General features: G+C 38.1%; 1 protein-coding gene across 2 annotated transcripts in view; it reads right to left on the minus strand.

The window, feature by feature from the left end:
• The window catches only part of SEL1L (SEL1L adaptor subunit of ERAD E3 ubiquitin ligase), a 53,168-nt gene that overhangs the window by 12,416 nt on the left and 18,691 nt on the right, over positions 1-22,061 (minus strand). Inside the window, exons 4-13 of one of the 2 annotated variants that reach the window (XM_029238207.1) lie at positions 17,963-18,130; positions 16,262-16,367; positions 15,299-15,461; positions 12,496-12,549; positions 12,356-12,415; positions 10,016-10,097; positions 9,496-9,650; positions 6,018-6,074; positions 3,654-3,722; positions 852-929 (exon numbers count right to left, since the gene is read on the minus strand). In XM_029238207.1, coding sequence (XP_029094040.1) covers positions 852-929; positions 3,654-3,722; positions 6,018-6,074; positions 9,496-9,650; positions 10,016-10,097; positions 12,356-12,415; positions 12,496-12,549; positions 15,299-15,461; positions 16,262-16,367; positions 17,963-18,130 — 992 coding nt within the window. The remainder of the gene's footprint in view (positions 1-851; positions 930-3,653; positions 3,723-6,017; positions 6,075-9,495; positions 9,651-10,015; positions 10,098-12,355; positions 12,416-12,495; positions 12,550-15,298; positions 15,462-16,261; positions 16,368-17,962; positions 18,131-22,061) is intronic. The other variant, XM_029238208.1, reaches the window with a different exon arrangement.

Consider the following 22,061-nt stretch of genomic DNA (forward strand, 5'->3'; position numbering starts at 1 on the left):
AAATGGTAAATTCACTTACAATTAACTTTTGGTGACTTACCTTATGACTATCTGTTTCATGAATTTATGATATAAAACATGACATGTATTTAATCTTTTCAAAATTAAAAGTAGGTCTTTTTTTTCTTTTTGGTAGTTTTTCACTGGTAACCTCCCACCCCAATAAAGAAGATGCTGCCATGGGGCAGGATCAACAAATTAATATTGGGATCAGGTGGCAAGGATATGCTTAAGACTGTTGGAATGTTGTGGAGCAAAGACAATCATTGTTTTGAGACCGAAAAGAGAAAAATCTAGTATTCACCTAAACTCAGAAGGACAGAGGCATCTTTAAAAAAAGTGTCACAGTGCCCCTTTGGGAAACACTCCACTGACATTTGGGACTACAGTAACATGTACTAGTTGACAAAGAGGTCAGTGTACACACTGGAGCCAGAGGATCTTAAATATTCATAGGCAGCTTTCTCTGGGCCAAAGAAAGCCTAACTTATGTATCATGGTTATCAAAACTACCCAGTCATGTAAGCTTTAAACCTCAAGTTGCAACACAAATAGGATAAATTATATAACACCCAATTCCATTACTAAAATCATTATTTCCCTGATCAGGAAACTTCTCAATGAAACCGAAACAGAGAATTAATATTCAGTAATCCAGTCCCTAAAAAAAATACTGCTTTTTACCGAGTAGGTTTTTTCTAGCCAATTCATCCATATGAATCATACTTACATAAGCACTTCCAATAATTTATGAAGTCGATTATGACTAACCCCCTTAACACAATAAACTTTCTTATTAAAATAATAGTAATATGGTCCACATTTCAATATACTGAGTCATGAAGTCTTACCATGTCAGCAGCTTTTTTAAAGTAGTGAAGAGCTGTCTCATTACTCTGAGGTACAATATCACTTCCCTCTGAATACATCTGAAAAACAGACCCCAATTTCAATATGAGCTGTAACCTTCTCTCCAATTACATTTTTCTCCTATCTCAGCTCATTCTGGGTTTTGTTAGATTTCATGGAATCTTTCAAAAAAGTTTAAAATTCCCCACAAGATATTTTAGAATTAAAAGCAAAACCTTAAAAGTAGACATTTTTTTATATATTCTATGTCATGTCAAATTAATGACTTATCTATAAACATGAATATATAAAATCAGTTCACTGATCAAACTCAAAAGAAGAAATCTTTTTTATTAACTACAGTTATTTTATTTTATTTTTTAAACATCTTTATTGGAGTATAATTGCTCTACAATGTTGTGTTAGTTTCTGCTGTATGACAAAGTGAATCAGCTATATGTATACATATATCCCCATATTCCTCCCTCTTGCGTCTCCCTCAATCCCACCTTCCCTATCCCACCCCTCTAGGTGGTCACAAAGCACTGAGCTAATCCCTGTGCTATGCAGCTGCTTCCCACTAGTTGTTTTACATCTGGTAGTGTATATGTCCATGCCACTCTCTCACTTCGTCCCAGCTTACCCTTCCCCCTCCCTATGTCCTCAAGTCCATTCTCTACGTCTGCATCTTTATTCCTGTCCTGCCCCTAGGTTCATCAGAACCATTTTTGTTTTCTTAGATTCCATATACATGTGTTAGCATACGGTTATTTGTTTTTCTCTTTCTGACTCACTTCACTCTGTATGACAGACTCTAGGTCCATCCACCTCGCTACAAATAACTCAATTTCATTTCGTTTTATGGCTGAGTAATATTCCATTGCATATATATGCTACATGTTCTTTATCCATTCATCTGTCAATGGACACTTAGGTTGCTTCCACATCCTGGCTATTGTAAACAGCACTGCAATGAACATTGTGGTACATGTCTCTTTTTGAATTATGGTTTTCTCAGGGTATATGCCCAGTAATGGGATTGTTGGGTCATACGGTAGTTCTATTTTTAATTTTTTAATGAACCTCCATACTGTTCTCCATAGTGGCTGTATCAATTTACATTCCCACCAACAGTTCAAAAGAGTTCCCTTTTCTCCACACCCTCTCCAGCATTTATTGTTTGTAGATTTTTTGATGATGGCCATTCTGCCCGGTGTGAGATGATATCTCATTGTAGTTTTGATCTGCATTTCTCTAACGATTAGTGACGTTGAGCATCCTTTCATGTGTCAAAAGAAGAAATCTTAAACCCTGAGACAAATCTTTCTTCTCACTCTGTCCCAGCGCAAATGGTTGAACAATTGCTTGGGATAAGCGATTAAATGAGGAAAAGAAGAGCCGATAGCAATGTCCACCTTCCTTTCTCCTCTACCACCGCTTTCCCCACGATAAGATGCAGGGTATGTCTTAAATTCAGGAAAGGAAATAACTAAAAGGTTATCTTAAAAGGATTCAAGCACTGAATGTCTATATAGTACCAGGTACGGGAACTGATAAAAGGGCCAGGAGAAAGGTAAACTGAATGACCAGTAGTACTGTTTTTATCAATGTAAGTATTAAGGAAATAAGAAAATCTTTTTTTGAGATAAGGAAAATTAGTAAATCAGAGCAAGAATCGAGAGGGCTGAAATGAAAAGTTGTTAAATGCTAACAAAAATAGATAGGCAGTGACTTCCCTGGTGGCACAGTGGTTAAGAATCCACCTGCCAATGAAGGGGACACGGGTTCGAGCCCTGGTCTGGGAAGATCCCACATGTCGCAGAGCAACTAAGCCTGTGCGCCACAACTACTGAGCCTGTGCTCTAGAGCCCGTGAGCCATAACTACTGAGCCCATGTGCCACAACTACTGAAGCCCACGTGCCTAGAGCCCATGCTCCACAACAAGAGAAGCCACCGCAATGAGAAGCCCGCGCACCGCAAGGAAGAGTAGCCCCCGCTCGCCACAACTAGAGAAAGCCCACGCGCAGCAACAAAGACCCAACACAGCCATAAATAAATAAATGAAAAAAAAAAGATAGGCAATACCAATTTCTATGCTGTAACAGGAAGTCTAAATGTAAAGTTTTCAGTCCCAAATGACTAGCTGTGGCAAATACTGGTTAGATCTTCTCTTTGTAAAAGCTTTTGAGATATATAGTCTATCTGAGCCTCCTAACCTTAGGACTTGGCTATAGATGAAAATATCCATTGGTTTATAATGTGTTGATTTTCAAAATAATGAAAAAAGGAAGTTTTGAGGTTATGCCATGACATATGGAATCTATTCATTAAGTATCTAGACTTAAAGGTTCCCTTGCTTGAGAAAAGAACTGCATTGAGAGGTGGGTGATGGCTATCATATTTAAGACAATTAAGAGGTTTGCAGACACATCTACACACTCTAAATGTCTCTTATTCAGCATGAAAGTAAACAGGTAATTATGACAGACTTAGCAAAAAACTGCACAGCATAAAGAATAAATTCCTTATTACTGTGTATAATACACAGAAAGTAGGGGTGCAGACAGTGATAGCTAACTTCGATGGAGAATTAACATACTGACAAGCAAATGCTATGTTACCTTTAAGTTACTTAAGAAAATGCCTCAGAATAGCACTTATCTGAAGACAAGATATAATATGCTTGTATTGGAAATTTTATTTCCAGCTTATGTCTGGTAAATTGTAGACGATGAATACAATACGTGCTTACTATGTGAACACCTCTTGCTACTACAGAAAATGTTCACAGGATGTACAGTACCTTTCCCAAGAAGGCCATGGCATGAGAATTGCCAGCATTAGCTGCTAAATTGAAGTAGTCAAATGCTCTCTGTGAGAAAGGAATTTATGAAAATTATTAGTTGTTAATAGAACCTGCCCTTGGCTTTTAACCAAAATAATTACCTCAGGAACATTTTAAAAAATCTCGTTATACTGCAGTATCTCAGTTTAAGTAAATGACAACACGTCTCCTGGATGTCTGAGGTACCCACCCCACTTCCCTCTCATATCCAATCCATCACTAAGTCCTATTTCTTTCACCACCAAATACTGATACATCTTGAATCCATCTACCATCCTCCATTCCCATAATTCTAGTGTAAGCTGCATTATCTCTCAGCAGAACTTCTGGAATGCTCCCCTCCCTGATCTTTCTGCTTCTATTCTTGGGGTCATCCAAAGCGACTGTTCTTAAATCTCAACATGCTGGTCCTTCCAGCCCCTTGAAGTGCTGCAGGGAATACACTGACGTGGCCAGACACTGTTTATCTCAGTACTGTTTCACCTTGTTCCCTGCACTCTGGGTACACCAGCCATGTTCCTTCCTGCCTCAGGACCTATACACATGCTGTTCTTTTTGGCCTGGAATGATCGTATTACCTCCAAGGTTCAACTTAAATGTCATCCACGTCTCTTCAGAGACAAGTGCCACCTCCCCCTCATTAACCTATCATTGGACTCATTAATTCTCCTTTGTAACAATAATCACAATTTATTACATATTTGTTGGTGTGATCATTTAAAAATTACCTAATGCTTCTATTAAACTGGAAGCTCTGTAAAGGTAAGGACCAAGGGTGAGGTCCAGCATTGTGTCCTGAATGCCTTGCAGTGGACGGGACAGGTGGTGCTCAAATCTTAGTTGAATTCATGCAATTATATATTGGGAACTCCTTTTCTTCTGTGAAAATTCATCACTGTGTAATTGTTTCACAGGTAGGCAGCATACACCGCCAAGGAGACCCCAGACCTGCTGTGTAATGGTACGTAGCAAATTCTCTCACCTGACACTTTTACTAACCAGTTCATCTGCTGCTTCACGGGCCGAATGACATGTAATTTTACTGACCTAAAGACACTTAAAGTTGTCAAAATGCTGTTTGAATAATAGTTTTAAAAAGCATCAATATTTGGTATAGTTTTAGCAATAAATGTATTTTGTTACAAACTAATTCTTAAAGTTGATATAATATAGTGCTTGAAATAACCTTAATTAGAATACTTAACTGGTGTGGTAGAAAAACAGTTTCATTAGTTTGAAGAACATTTACTGAGAACTTAATATTATACATGCTAGGCACTGCCAGGTGCTGGGAATGAAGTGGCAAACAAGGCAGACATAGTTCATGCTGTTTTGGACCTTATTTTCTAGCAGGGGAAACAATTACATAATTAACTAATTTATAATGGACAAAGGCCACAGGGAATACAGATTTTCAGAAGTCATAACTGTGGTCCATGACCTATTCTTGAAGTGGGGTTGTGGTCAGTGGAGACATTCAGGGGAAGAGATCCTGGAATTGAGTTCTGGAGAATGGCTAGGATTGTTACGTGAATAAAGGAGGTGGGATAATAATATTCACTCTAGTCAGAGGGACTGGCCTTCCAGAAGTCCGGAGACGGGGAGGTTCTTAATATTTTCAAAGACCTGAGAAAAGGTCCGTGTGCCTGTGACTCAGAAAGCAAGGGGCTGGTGAGGTAAAGAGACTGGTACAAGGCCTTGGAGGTCATGTTAAAGGTTTTGGTTTCCAAGCTACTAGAAATCACAGACCACTCAAGAGAGTTCTAAGCAATGGAACTGCACGATCAGATGCACAGTTTACAAAGACAGGCTATTGCTTAGGAAATGCAGGCGGGTAATTATTCACACAAGTGATAGGTATATTGATGGCAACAAGGGAAGAGACGAGTGATACACAGGACAAAAAGCAGACCAAAATTGGTGAGTGGATATGGATCTGACCGCTATAGTTGTACACTCCTAATTTCTCACAAACTCAACACTGAATTTTCCTCAGTTCTAGGAAATATTTTCCAATAGGAGTTTTCTAAGACATACTTCTATCACAATACCTATAGAAAACCAAGACATTGTTGATGCATTTTCGGCCGTATTGAGAACTAGGTTTTGGAATTAATAAAACCTTTCCCATCACTACGAGGTATGATCACATTTTTGTTCCTCAGTTTCCTCAGGGGTTAGATCTTGAAAGCTCATTTGTGACGTTACCAACATCCATTAATCACAAAGCTTGATATTGTCACTGACTTAGCAAGAAATGTATCTGGAGCATCATTTCTTGCTACAATATGAAATGTAAAGCCCTAAGAACAGGAAGGTTACCTGATGGTTTTGTTCTACTCCACGGCCTCCGTGCAGATGCAGCTGTCCCAGACCAACCTGAAAATGAAAAAGGAGGCAAGAGTAAATGGCAGCACCTGCCTCTGGCATGTAATGAAATTAGACCAACAGGAAATCATTTGGTCACAAAAAAGGTTTCTGTTCACAACACAGAAAATTAAACATTTAGTCTTAATTCCCTAAGATATTACTCTAACTTACATTTTTTTTTGTTTGTTTTAAAGACTCTTTTGATGTGGACAATTTTTTTTTTTTTTTTTTTGCGGTACGCGGGCCTCTCACTGTTGTGGCCTCTCCCGTTGCGGAGCACAGGCTCCGGACGCGCAGGCTCAGCGGCTATGGCTAACAGGCCCAGCCTCTCCGCGGCATGTGGGATCTTCCCGGACCGGGGCACGAACCCGTGTCCCCTGCATCGGCAGGCGGACTCTCAACCACTGCGCCACCAGGGAAGCCCGATGTGGACAATTTTTTAAGTCTTTATTGAATTTGTTACAACATCGCTTCTGTTTTATGTTTTGGTTTTTTGGCTGAGATGCATGTGGGATCTTAGCTCCCTGACCAGGGACTGAACCCACACCCCTTGCACTGGAAGGCGAAGTCTTAACCACTGGACCGCCAGGGAAGTTCATATTCTACATTTAAAAAAAAACTAAAAATGTCTGCTTTTAGTTGCAAAGTATCCTGAAATAGAGGTGAAATAAAGGCATTTCCACACAAACTAAAGAAAAGTTCAAATCTTTTGAACTCAAGAGTATTCTTTAAGAGGGAAAATTATCCTGGGAAACTTGGAGATGCAGTAAGAAATAAAAAACAAGAGAAACATAAATTTGTGAGTAAATCTAAATTGGATGGACTATATAAAATAATAGTATCTTGTGGGGTTCAAAAACATATAGGATTAAAACACAGACAAACTCAAACCAAAATAGGGTAAGAAAGGAGAGAAAAAGGAACTTGGAAAAGCAAAATAAAAGTGAGATAGAAAACTGAAACTCAAATATATCACTAATTACTCTACTTAAAAGACTGAATGGATTAAGAAAAATGAACAAAACTAGTCATATGATGCTTGCAAGAGACATACCTTAAACATTAGAAGGTTGAAAGTACAAGATAGAAAAGATATTCCGGATAAATACCAACCAAAAAAAAGTAGTGCAGCTATGCCAGTTATCAGGCAAAATACAACTAAAGTAAAAAATATTTCTGGAGATAAAAGAGGTCATTTCATGATACAAAAGTTAGCTCAACAGAAAGATAACAATATTAAGTTATGCATCCACATGGCTTAAAATATATAAATCAAAACTGATGAAACTAAAAGGAGAAAGAGACAAATCCACAATCAGAGTGGAAAATTTCAGCAATATTGTCTCAGCATTTGACAGAAAAAGCAGCCAAATTCAGTAGGGATTCAAAAGATTTGAACAGTAGGATTAAGAAACACGACAATTGACACATATCAAACACTACACCCAACGACTGTAGAAATTCACATTCTCTTTAGCCCACAGAATATTTGCCCAAACTGACCAAGATGGGGCATCAAGCAAGTTTCAAGAACTCTAACAACTGAAGTCATACAGAGCATATACTGACTACAGTAGATTAAGCCAGATATCAACAACAAAAAAGGTAAGCAGAAAATTCCCATGTACAGTTGTCCCTTGGCATCCATGGGGGACTGGTTCCAGGAACCCCACAGATACCAAAATCTGCAGATGCCAAGTCCCTTATATAAAATGGCATAGTATGTGCATGTAACCCACGTACAACCTCCCGTACACTTTAAATCATTTCTAGATTACTTATAATACTTAATGTAAATGCTATGTAAATAGTTGTCAATACAATGTAAATACTATGTAAATAGCTGCCAGTGTGTGACAAAGTTTGCTTTTTGGAACTTTCTGAAAAAAAAAAATTGTTTTCAAATTTTTTGATCCAGTTAGTTGAATCTTTGGATGCAGAACCTGCTGTTACAAAGGGCTGACTGTATGTGGAAACTAAGCAATCCATTTCTAAATTACACATGGGTCAAAAGAAATCACGATGAAAATTAGAGCTAAATATAATGAAAATATGATAGTGGGAGAATGTATTATACTAGCTATCAAGTTCTATAAAGCTATGAAAATTTGAGACAGTATTTGCACAAGACGTGTACAAGAAAATGCAGAGCATTATTTGTAACAGCCCAAATCTGGGAAGAATAAAATGGATAAATTGTGGTAGTTTCATACAATGAAATACTATATAGCAATGCAAATGAATGAATTACAGCTATGTGAAAACACATGGATTGATTTCACAAAAACATAATGCTGAGTAAAAGAAGTTGATACCAAAAAAATGCTGTATGATTTATTTTTACGTAAGACTCCTTCAAAAACAGGCCAAACCAATCTATGGTGTTAGACGCAAGCTGAGTGGTTACCTACGGGCAAGAGGAAAGAGTTAGGGAAGAAGAGTTCCAAAGGGGGGCTTCTAGGGTCCTAGTTACACCACACAAGAGGCTCCCTTGCTGATAATTCATTGAGCTGTACTTCAGTTTTGTGTACTTTTCTGTATTCATGTCATAACTCAGTAAGTAAAAAAAAAGAAAATGATATACTATACCACACACTTTTTTCTTTAACTTGAGATTTTCACTTAATACACTGAAATCAGCTTTCTACATTAAGTAGTATTCTACATAATTTTTAATGACCGCATAGAATTCCATTATATTGGAGTGACATATTTGAGCCAATTCCCTATTGTTAAGCATTTAGAGTGTTTTGAATTTTAATTGGTGTCATATAAAAGAAAGATGTATAATCAGAAGAGACAACTTTATTTTAATTTCCATGAGCTAAGATATGGCTTAAGTTTTTTTCTTTTTTTAAAAAAATATTCCCTTCTATTAGTCTGAAAATTAACTGTTCTTAAAATGGACAGCGAAGTTCTCCTTTTTATTTTAATATCATCAAAACAACCCATGAAACAGCATATTATACATGATACTCTGATGTACTGAATATATCATACAGTTTACATTAAACAAGCCTACTTCTGTCCTTGACCTTGAGAAAATTATAGTCTAAGATAAGGAAAGGAAACATGGATAGCTCTGAAGAGCATCTGAAATTCCAAATGTGCCAGAGACTTCTTGTTTGGGGGGGTGACAGTTTCCATCCTGGGTGACCCCCAGAAGAGCCTTCATCACCACAGCAACGCTGCTCCATTTAAGCAGCAGTTTCCAACTGGGGTGCACAGCGGAGTCTCCCCGGCCAGCTTTCATGGAACCATCAATATGCCTGGGCCACATCCCAGGTGAGTCCAAAGGGAAGGTCGTGAGAGTGTGGTAATCATGTAGCTAATAATAGCTCCGTGAAAATGTTATAGATATAAGTGCTTGCCCCCAGAGGCTGTCACATACAAGGCAGTAAGATTTCGTGGGAGATGTTTAAACACATACCTGTGCTTGCACATCACCTTTTTCAGCTAAGAACTGGTAATACTGAATCAAATCTTCTTCAAGCATTCCACTGTTCATTCCTGGATTTTCCACCTCGTCAGGCAGCCGTATTCTCTGTACTACTGAGCCTCCCGTCAGTGAGATATCACTAGCAACTGAAATGTGGACAAAGTAACGATGGGGATGAAAGTCAGAGGGACTGTCCCACAGAGGGAAGTACAATTCCAGCTGCCAAATGCTGACAGACACTGTGTTAAAGGAAATTGTTTCCATAGTGGTCTATAGAGTACAAAATAGTAATCTAAATTCAGGGTTTTTTTTTCCCCACATAATATTAAGAAGTGGAACCCAAAGCAAATGTTTGAAAAGTACTTCTTAATCAACTAGTGTAAAGATGATTCTACTTGAGAGAAACAGTCACAGTATTTCAAGTAGTACGATGAAAATAGATGTATTTAAAATTAATTCTGTTTGGATTTTTTTTTGGTTTTGGTAAGGTGAAAGGCAAAAAGGTATATACCATGATTAGCAACAAGACGATAATGAGTCAGTGCAGATTCACAGCTCTGGAGGACCCCAATGCCAGCCCAGTATCGGTAACCCTGTAATACAACTTCAGGTGAGAAGAAGGCAGTTTCACATGCTTCAGTGGCATTCTTGTGGGAACAAATAAAGCTAACTACAGGCAGAATGTAATTTTGCTGTCCTTTGATCCAAGTACTTGGCTACATCATTTATCCTGAGTTTTACGTTGAGGTAACTTATTCAGCAACTTCAACAACCAGGCTAAGAACTAGGAAATAAATAATAAAGTTCCGAGAGCAATCAAAATAGATGCCATCAACTTTATGTATGCAGTGTGCCCATTTACCTGTAAGAGAAAATTGCTTGGGCTCTTGCTTAGAATAGATTTCAATTTTACTTCAGATACAATTTTAATAAAAACAGGTTAATCTTCCAAAGTAGCTCTTAAAGAAGGAACAAATTAGCAAAATAGGGAAGACAAGAGACTACTAGAACACGCACAGTAATACCAGCAATAAATGACTTCAGAATAAGGGGGAAGATAGCTGATTATAAAGAGCAGAAGACAGAGCTCTCTGGAGCCATTTAGCACAGACTCAAATAGCTTTACCAATTTTAACAATCCTTAGGGAATGACTGTATAATAACATGTATATTTTTTTTAACTTTTTAAAAAAAATAAATTTATTTATTTTTGGCTGCGTTGGGTCTTCGTTGCTGCGCACAGGCTCTCTCTAGTTGCGGAGAGCGGGGGCTATTCTTTGTTGCAGCGTGCGGGCTTCTCATTGCGGTGGCTTCTCTTGTTGCGCAGGACGGGTTCTAGGTGCATGGGCTTCAGTAGTTGTGGCTGGCGGGCTCTAGAGCGCAGGCTCACTAGTTGTGGCGCAAGGGCGTAGTTGCTCCGCGGCATGTGGGATCTTCTGGGACCAGGGCTCGAACCCGTTTCCCCTGCATTGGCAGGTGGATTCTTAACCACTGCACCATCAGGGAAGACCCATAACATGTATAATATTGATACTTAATGTTCTTGTTTTGTAGCCACCATTTAAGGAGACTGATAAGTAGTTTAAAAAGATTTGTGTCAAAAATATCTAATATTTCTTGAAAATTCATCTAAAAATAACTTTTCAGTTACTGTTTGAGGAATAAACGTTCCTGGAGATTAAACAAACAAGTGAAAAAGACTTCAAAATTAGTAAGGAGTGTTTCAGAAACCTAGAGCAACGCCCTTGTTTTTCACTTACTGAAACTCCTTCAGCAGTTTACCTCTGTAACAGGACTAAGCCCAAGCTCCCTGGTGTGACGTACAGCTGTTTACATGATTCCTGTCTACCTGTCCTGTTGACAGACTACCTGGCATTCTATTTTCCAATGTTTTAGTTGCTCCTTTCTTCAGAAGTATCTCCTTCCAATGCCAGTATGGGTGAGGTGCCTTTTAGGTGGTTCCCTGACATTCTCATGCTGTATTATAACGACCTCCTTACTCACGTCTCCCTTTCTACATTAAAAGTTTGTTGTGCGATGGTATTATATCTTACTGATCTTTGGAATTCTAATGACAAGTATTCAGTAAATATTTTTGGAATACACATAGGGAAAATTATCCAGGATCTACCCAATTGGCCAGAAAACTAGCTTTTCCTTCTTTGTTAAGTTTCATAATCCCATCAATGACCAGGCCTATAGACCCCTCCAGATTTTGGACTGGTTTCTCTGCTTTCAGTCTCATTTCTGCTCAATCTATTCTTTACATTCCTGCAAGAACTTACATATTCATTTACAACAGTAATATGGGTCAGAGATCATGTGGACTCACCCAAAGTCAATTTATAAAGTAGAAGGCAGATTAAACACCTCAGCAAAAAAAAAAATGTGGTGGAAAGATTCTATATTTTAACACTAAGCCGTTTAAGTGATCAACACTATCAGGTAATACATAAGAGATACTCTGTAATGAACTTTATAGGACACTGGTTCTTTGTATACTTAGTCCTTCATCTATTTAAATGTAAAATCTGTCATAACCCAATCTAAAAAATGATTCTGACAAACAACTCCAACTTATAGAAAACTGAAAAAGAACCATTTATCAGATTTCTATTTTAAGGGAAATCAGCCAAACTAATCATTTTAAAGACAAACTGTGGACTCTACCAATTTTCATCCACACGTAGATTCAATTGCTGTATCCATTAACAAGAAGCTGAAGGACATTCAATTGAATATTGGGTCTTAATGAATATAAGTAAATTTCAATCATGAAACCTAGAAAAGTTGTGGCCACTTGTAAACCAACTATTCAATGTTATTAGCCTTCAATTTAAGTCTTACTTACCAAAACCATGTGGGCTATTAGGTTGCCCCCAAGAGCTCCAAAAGTATAATAAACAAGGGCCTGTGAAAGAACAAAAGATGCTTAACATAGTTACATATTTACCCAATTCAAATTATAATATAAAGTTTTAATAATATTACCTTTGCCTGACTTGAATTAACACCAAGTCCAGAAGCATAGAGAAAGCCAAGAGCCTGAAACAAAATGATAAAAGGCAGACAGTTTTATGAACCATGAAAAGATGCAAGAATCTTTAAATGCTAAAAGATTTAAACAGTTGCAAATATGCACAGCTGTGGAATTAAAAAGCCTCAGAAATGCATTCAAGGTTTTACAAATTACACAATGAAATATAACTTTAAGCAACTAAAAAAGCTTAGCTTGAAGATTAAAGACAATTTAATAAAACATCAACTAGAAAACTGAAGCTGAACACATTTAAATATGACTTTTACTTGATTCTTGATGAACAGCTATTATGAAAACAAAATGTCTCCTATACCATTACATCAACATATTATCTATGTGAAGGGTGATACACAATGATAGTGGGTAAGAGATTACTAAATAAGCTATTGCAGGAATAAAAAGAGGCAGCAAGGGGCTAAGTTGAAGGGATCAAGGGAGAAAGGTCACTTTACAACACTAGAGCATACACAGTTTTCTTAAAAAAACCCAACCAACCAAACAATGTATTGGTAAGGGTCTACCCTCTGCCCTCTGAGGATTATCCCTGATGACATGAAAGCATAGGCTAAAGTTGTAAACGCAGGTGCTATTCTCATCAAAAGCCACGAGCTCTTCTACATTTCCCAGCCTCCCTTGAAGTTAGGTAGGGCCACTGCCTGGGATGTGACCAGAGGGGATGCAAGCCATTTTCAGACCTGGCCCTTAAAAACATCCCAGAGAATCCTCCAGTCCTCCCTTCTCCCTTCATGATGGCTTGGAAGCCCCATGTTCCAGATGGTATACAGCTACATGACCCTGACCCTGACCCTGAGTCACCATATGAAGAGTAACTCAGGCAGGAGAGCTGCATGGGACCTGGCATAAACAAGAAATAACTCCATGCTGTGTGAAGCCACTGTGATTTTGGTGCTTTGCTTCATCAGCTAGAATTAATTATGGTGGAGACAGTGCTTTGCAGTGTATAAAGCACTGTGGCATTGTAAGGTTCTATTATTAGAGGGAAAAGATGCCTTAAAAGTAAAAACATTCCTCAGAACAGAATGTGTCTGAAGATAAAGAATATATGTGTGAATTTTACATAACCTGATTTATGTAAAAAGGGAAAAAAAGCTTTGAAAACAAAGGGGAGCAATTAAGATATAACCTGTTTATAAACCAAAACCAAGGCTACATAAGAGTTGCATACTGATCAGGTTATCAGTCCTGTGGAAAACAATGGTCCAAATGCCTTTACTGTTTACATAGTCTGAAAACAGACTTCCTCTGTGACTAGAAATTCTGTGTGATCTTTAAGCAAATCCCACACCATCGATAAATCTTTATTATTGAAGGCATTTTTTTTTAAAGTGGGCAAAACACCTTTGTAAGTAGGACACAAAACCCAGAAACCATAAAAGAAAAGATGAATAAATTCAACTAAAGTTGCTTATTTTACATGAAAAAACGTATAAACAAAATTAAAAGACAATATAAAGAATACAGATAAACAGCCAGATGCAGAGGTACAAAGGGCGAGGTCCGTAAGAGTCCTGAGCGCAGGAGCTTCTGTCCCCATGGAGTTGGAGTGTACCACCTCCTGCCACATGGATGTATTCACCAACCTGGAGGCTCTCCAAACCCCAGAGTTGAGGGATTTTTATGGAGGCTTCTTCACATAGGTATAATTGATTAGTAACTCAATCCCCAGCCCCTTTCCCTTCCCTCTATTGACGGCATTTTAAATAAATGTGGCTCCTAAATCCAGGCATCAATCCTACCATTACTAGTGGGGAGTCAAGCAGATATTATGTATCAACTGGCTCAAAGGGCAATATGGAATCAGAACATCTGCTACACAGCAGCCTAACTAAAAACATTTTACTTGAGTTCATCAGCCTTTAGCTGTGTCATTCAGTTTTAGGAAACATAGATGATGAAGAAACAAACTAAAGGACACCAAGAGGAAACAAATAGACAAACTGAGGCAGAACATTCTGTAGAAAAACTGGCCCTATCTCTAACACAGAAAAAAAAAAGGAAGGTGCGGGCTATGCTAGAAGTAGCGACCAAATATAAGTATAGTCCTGGACCAAATACTGATTTGGACAAAACAGATGTAAAGAAAATGTTTTCGCTCAACACCGTACGAATATGGTATGGGTGTTATATGATGTAAAAGTTTACTGGAATTGGAAGAGCTAAAGGCTATTGATTGAAAAGAGCAAGTTATGGAACAGTAGGCAATGACATTTTATTTTAATAAAGAATTTACACGAAGAGAAAGGTCTAGAAGGGAGGGTATGCATGGACTAACATATTACCAGTGCCTATGTCTGGGAGGTACATATGTGATGTTTACTTTCTTAGCTTTTTTAGTTTGTATTTCTAGTTTCCTTATAAAGGACATGTGCTGCTTCTTTTTACAAAAATACCAAGATTAACAGGAGCTGGAGCACCTGACCTTAGGGAAAAAAAATACAACGGTGAGTAATTTCAGATAAAAAACAATTACCTTCGTTTAATTCTCTGAAGATTTAAGTTGGAAAACTACAAATATAATTTTGGCAAGATGCAATTGCAAAAACGCCTTAAGTGACTAGAAATGTTCTCAAACTAAGGAAAAAGACTGTCCAAGAAGACTGGGAAAATGATCTGCCACAAAATTAATATTTACAGTTTTACTTGTTAAAGGAAGTCAGGGCAAAGAAGAGTACCACGCTGTTAAAATAAACCAGTGCTGTATGCGGAGAGATTCTCCACGGAAAGTATACTTACAGTTTGTCCCTTGGGAGAACCTTCCTCAGTCAGTTTCTCAAACATCTCTTTAGCTGCCTGGATATTCTGTGTCAGGTAATCACCAAACAAAAGAGCATAGGACACTCTCTCCAGGGCCTTGGTATGGTTCATGCTTGCTGCCTTTTGAAGATACCGATATGCTCTTTAAACAGAAGTAATGAAAAAACAAATTAGCAATATTTTAGAGCTGCCATTTTTTTCAAGATCTCCTAAAATGCAGCTTAATTTCCTTATTCTATAGAATCCCTCTGATATTTTATTTTTACTAAAGTAGCGTTACTTACAAAACTTACTTTTGTTTTTACATAAGGTACCAGTTCTGTTATTGCAATATCTTGGAATTCTAATTACACTAATAGTAATCCTAAAAAATTCGATGAAAAAAGTTAACTAGATTTGCAATGTGAGAACTATAATATGGTGTCCGGTAAATAATCTAATGAATGATATAATCACCATAACTGTCTTCTTTGCACAGACTATAACAAAAATCAGCTGAAATTAAAGGGACATAAATGTTACAGGACAATCACTTGTTTTATGTTCTTTCATTCCTAAATTCTAGACTTTGCAAGAAAATTACAAAGCAAAACCAAAAATATCAGAAAACACCTGACAGCAATTCCTTGTTTGTTTTATGCCACTTTGAATTCTGGATACTGTATGTATTCCTGGCTCTGAGAAATTACTATAACTTAATCAAATATTGCCATTTGCTCACTGTTCATTCTTGTGACTGGTTTTAGGACCTTTTTACCCCAACAAGCTAAAATCTGATAAAAGTGATGCCCCTAATGTTCATATATCATATTAAGTTTTCTTGTAATGCAACTTAAGAAATCCTTTGTCTCTGGCAGTACATTAAATTTAAAAAGTACTTATCCATTTATCTCAGTAATGGCCTATCTCAGGGTAAGAATGGGAGTTGGCTGTGCTACCTACTCTCTTTTTTGGCTTTTCTTATTGCTTCCATTGAGGATTTTCATCCCAGTCTGGTACATCATTTCCGCTTCCTGCATTTGCCGTCTTTTGGCAGCCTCTTCTTCAGCTAAAAATAAAATTTACATTTTGAATTTACATGGATAATTCTGCACCAATTATTTATCAAACATCAGTATGTATTCTTTCTTTTGGGTGGTCATGCAAACATAATCCATGATCTTTCACCATTTCCAAGTCTGACTCTAAAGACACATGGTTTTCAGTATGGCCTTTATCTGACAAAAGATAAGGCAGAAAAAAAAAAGCCTCATTGAAATCACTTTCTTTCAGAGAAAGCAATATCAACCTGCTTTTGGAGGGTACTTTTCTGCTAGTAATTCTAACTTTTTATATAATTCAACTAAAATTTCAGTAGGAGCTTATGATTATATATGCCAAGGTCAGCTAAAATCAGGACAGTAAAAAACAGAAAAATACCGTTGTAGTCAAAGAACACTTCAGTCTCGCCTGAAATGCTGTATATTTTACAAGGAGAAAGTATTTGATTAATTACATAACAAAAATTAGTAAAAAAATTGATTTTTATTAACTACAGATCCTGATTAATTAGTGTTCAAGTTCTCTACTTTTTTCCTATGCACTAATACAACCCTGAAAATCACAGAATTATTGCAGATTTCTCAAAAATTATTTTGTTACTGTAATATAGCATTTAACAGAAATATAGAATTCACCAAGAGACATCTGAGTAGTTCATGAGGACTAATATTTACAGGAACAGAAGTGAGCTGTTCTTGCAATATAAAAACAAAATCTGATGTGTTAAACTGGAGGACTTAATCATACTGGCCTACATCCAAAGACGGACTGTATGACATATTCTAGGAAAGCCTAAATAGTCTATCAGAGCCATTGTTCTGAAAATGTCATTTGGTATCAAATGAGGTATATTTAAGGTTTTCTGTTGTTTTTTATTAGTTAGAAAGTTTTTCCCAAAAACACAGCTTGCTTGAATTTAGAAGTCAGTCCCTTCGTACTGACATGAACACTTAGGACAGTTAAGTATACTATATTTGTCAAATGTTACCTTAGCACAGTGCATTTCGTTCAAGTATTTAGGAAAGGTATGATCTATCTTTCTTTTTTTTTTTGTGGTACACGGGCCTCTCACTGTTGTGGCCTCTCCCGTTGCGGAGCACAGGCTCCAGACTCGCACGCTCAGCGGCCACGGCTCACGGGCCCAGCTGCTCTGCGGCATGTGGGATCCTCCTAGACTGGGGCACGAACCCATGTCCCCTGCATCGGCAGGCGGACTCTCAACCACTGCACCACCAGGGAAGCCCTATCTTTCTTTTAACCACTATTAGCCTTCACCATAATGTTCTATTTCCTTTATTGCCAAAGAATGTTTCACATTAATTAATTTAGCAGCCTGCCTGAGAGTTTCAGAACAACCCGTGCACACCAATGAAAAACCACCTCTAAATAAGGCACAAGTGTGATAAGCCGCTTGAGTGACGGCCTGGAAGTAAGTACACTGCACGCTTCCTGCGCTGACATCCAGGCTTTAAGGCAACAACCTCGTCATCGACGTTGACCATTTCTCACAAAGGTGGAAAATGGACGGCTACGAAAAGGCCTTTAAACTGTTGCCTGAGACACAAAACAATGGGGATGTGCTGCCTACTGAGCAATACTTACTTTCACAAAAGCCCCACTTTTCATCTGCCTTGTAGTCATAGGTTGTAGCACACCACAGTCTGCCATCTTCCCTCCCATCTGAGGTACACTCATCATATTCCTTATCCAGGAACAGAAAAGGGAAGTGACAGGGCTCCCCGTGTGCTGTGCCTTCAATGGCGGTCAAAGCTGGAAAGAAAAAAAAAATCTAAACATGAACAGCACCTCTGGTATTCATGGATTTAACACTGTCAATTTCAACTATGAGAATCCAAAGACACAGATACATGATTTGTAATGGGGAACATAAAAGACCTGGCACTGATTTTGTTCAGGGACGACGTGAAGGTGAGTCAACTTATTGAGCATGGCTAGCTGACTACCCAGCTCTATATCTAGGTTAGAATTCTGGAAGGTCTTGAGATAATAACCTTAGAATATCAAAAGTCTACTGAAAACAGCTGCCCAGCCAGTGAGCAAAAAATAAGGCAAATGCAACTGAATCAATTCCACTGCTCAGCACAACTCTCCTTTTTTTCCTATCTGAATGCTGTAAGTCAATTTCTTCAATAATATAAAGTTACACAGGGAAAATGCTCCCCCAGGCAAAGTTAATCACTCACATACTCCTCTGTGATCCCCCAGCATTTTATTAGAGTACTGATCACACTCACTGAGCTTCTTTCTTTACAATACTCTAGCTCCCACTAGACTTTGAGCTTGTTAAGGGTAAAAACCATATTTCTGGGCTTCCCTAGTGGCGCAGTGGTTGAGAGTCCACCTGCCGATGCAGGGGACACGGGTTCGTGCCCCGGTCCGGGAAGATCCCACATGCCGTGGAGCAGCTAGGCCCGTGAGCCATGGCCGCTGAGCCTGCACGTCTGGAGCCTGTACTCCGCAACGGGAGAGGCCATAACAGTGAGAGGCCCACATACCGCAAAAAAAAAAAACCAAAAAAAACCCATATCTCTAATTTGTTCTGTAAGTTCTTTCCAAGTATCTCCTAGGTGCTGGGAATTATGCCAGGTGCTGGAAATGAGGTGGAGCAGAGGTCTCTGCTACATGGAACGTACTGCCTAGCAAGGAAGAGAGACATTAAACACAAGTATGATTGATGTTATGGAAAGGAAAGCTCCCCGTCAGGAACTGCAGTTTACACTGAACCTCATGGATGTCTAGGAAGAGGTGGTGGATGAAATGCTTTGGGGTGGGGTAGGGGGACAAGCATTGTAGACAAAGGGAAAAGTATGCGTTAAGAATCAAATGAAAGACAGCATGGCATATTAGAGAAAATAAAGTTCATTATCTCACAACATGTAGTGTGAGTGTCAAAGTGGACAAGAGAAGAAGCTAAAGAAGCACAAAGAAGCCAGACTAGGGAGGTCCTGACAAGTCTTACTAACTCAATTTGGATTTTATCCTGAGAACAATGGAAACTCAAGAGTTTAAAGTAGGAGTGACATGCGCATACTTATACTTTACTTAGAGAGGGGGACAATGGAATGCCAGGCTGGATGCAAGGTGACCGGTTTAAAGGTTGTGACAGTGGTCTAATCGAGAGGTAATGGTAGCCTGAAGAGGACAATGAAATGAAAAAAGTGGATGTACTCAAGTGATGCTAAGGAAGTAGATATGGTACTACTTACTGACTAGATGTGCAGATGAGAGGAGAGAGGAATCAAGGAAGGCTCCCAGGTATTAGGCTTCAGGAAGTGAGTAGTAGGTGGTTGTCCTTACTAAGATAGAGAACACTAAAGGAGGAGTAGGTTACTGGGTAGGGATGAAATGGATCAGGAGAGAGACAAGTTAAGCTTTGCTCCTGCTACATTCAAGGTAGCTAACAAAAAATAAAACAAGTGAAATGTCTTAGACATCTTTTCAGCTGTAGCCAAAAAGAAAGTTCTCCAGTTTACAGATATATTTGAAGGCAAGAGTATGCATAAGAATGCCAATTAAGAGGTATATGAGAATACCAAAGGGCCAGGCCTAAGCCTAGGCTCCAACCATACGGTAAGTATGAGTACATATATGTCAACGTTCATTTTGCTTTTACATGGAGAATTTAATTAGGCAGCAGAGCTTAGTAAGTAACAGTATAGGTTCTGGAGTCAGAACACCTGACTCAAACCCTACTGATTATTAGCTGTGAACTTTGAGTAAGTTATTTAATCTCTCTCCTTACCCATAAAATTATTTGGAGATAACCTCCTTATCTACAAATAGGGATAACAGTCCTCGCTGCATAGAGTTACTCACAAAGATGAACTGAAATAATACATGTAAGGGACTCATCATGGTGCCTGCCACGTAAGGCGGTAAGAGTCTAGGAGATGGCAATTGCTATTTTATTCCTGGCACTTCCGCTCTGAAAGGCTAGAAAATGTATGCTCTTTCTTTCCTGTGTAAAGAAGAATACATTCTAAGACTAATTTGAAAATTATTTTCAGTAAGTTATGAAAGGCAAACAAATTCAAAATGGTTTACCACCAGATAAATGTCATTCACCATCCTGGTAATCACTGACCAGAGGCAAATAACTTTTTCACCTTCGATTTGTCCACTTTTTAAGAAATGATCTTTAATGCAACATATAAGCAAAGCATCCTTTATCAACAACCTCAGAGGCATCACTTTGACTACAGAATCTGAAAAAGGCGCTCCCATGCACTGCTACTAGATTCAAATTTGCTTTGGAAAGATAATATCTGTACAACTGCAGTTTGTAAACTTGAATTTCAACTTAAATAACATACAGTGGTTTAAAGTATATTTGATTTTTCCCTATGATAACAGAAATTTCTGTTTTAAAAGCAAATAAGAATTGTCATAAGAATTCTAATTTGCCAGAACTTATATTTTCTAAGTGGTTCAAATACAGGAAAGCATTCGTTTCCATGTGATGGAACAATACAGCAGAAAAGAAACTGGAGAGAACCTAAAGGTTTTTAGCAACAAAAGGTTTTAACCTACTCTGAGTCAGCACTAACTTAAGCAGGAAGAACTCCTAGGGTACACCTGCTTTATCAATTTAGTAAAACCGAAATATCTTGGTCAAAATAATGTGTTTATTATTAAGTTAGTAGAAAGAAAATTTGTATCTCTCAGCTATCTTCTCCAAGCAAAATCACCACAGGGAAACTGCTGTTACCTTTTAAACTTATTTTAAAGTCTTCCAAAAGGTACTGACTGGGACTTGCTGGTTTCAAGTCAATAATCTCAAGTTGATATTCCTCACAATAGCGTTGATTTCAGTTAATTTTCTTCCATGGAGAAATTCTCTAAGAATTTCGAAGCTACTATTTTAAAAACAGCCATGAAAACAGTACCAGTTTTAAAAACAATGGTAATCACTGCTCTGGCATAATGAGGCTGACTGAATATGCAATTTGAGTTAATGGTAGCCAGTAATCAAATGTGACACTTAAAATGAAAGGGAAAAAAATGTGTTAAGTCAACTCTGCACCTTCATGTAAACATGACATAGTATCACAATCTATTTAGACCTTGAGAGTAAGATATTTAACTTAACGGTATTTGAGAACTTATAATAATGAACAGAATGCTGCTCTATATTTAAACTAGCAGAAATTTGCTCTTGCAAAGTCAATTAGAATCATTTAGGAAAGCTAGAAAGGTTTTTAACAACCCCCCCCCCCCCGCGCCCCGCTCCCACCCCAAACCCTATCCGAACCTGTAATCCTTCAGCGCTGGCCAGAATATAGGTAAATGGGAACTTCCATACCGTTGGCAGAAGTGTAAAGGGGCATTCAATAATATCTGTTAGAATTGAAAAGCTCCATACACCTTTCGATCCCATTTTTTCACTTCTGGGATGTTTACTTAATAGAAGTGCTCCCACGAAGATACAAAGAGGTATGTCCAAGAGAGCATTTGTGCATCATCATAATTTTAAAAACATAAAGCCAAAAAGAACTCAAAGGTTTATGATAAGTAGGTTGGTTAACTCAACTACAGTGCAGGAGTTACAGAGAAACCTGGGCATCAACACAGATGGAATCAAAGGTCACTAGAGAATGGTGTAGACAGAGCAGAAGATAAAGGCTGAGTCTCGGGGGCAACCTTACGTTTCAACATCAGGCAGGTTCCGAGGAACCACAGC

The sequence above is a fragment of the Monodon monoceros genome, unplaced genomic scaffold (genome assembly GCF_005190385.1).
Source record: "Monodon monoceros isolate NGI ecotype Baffin Bay Population unplaced genomic scaffold, NGI_Narwhal_1 Super_Scaffold_21, whole genome shotgun sequence".
In the NCBI taxonomy this organism is placed as follows: domain Eukaryota; kingdom Metazoa; phylum Chordata; class Mammalia; order Artiodactyla; family Monodontidae; genus Monodon; species Monodon monoceros.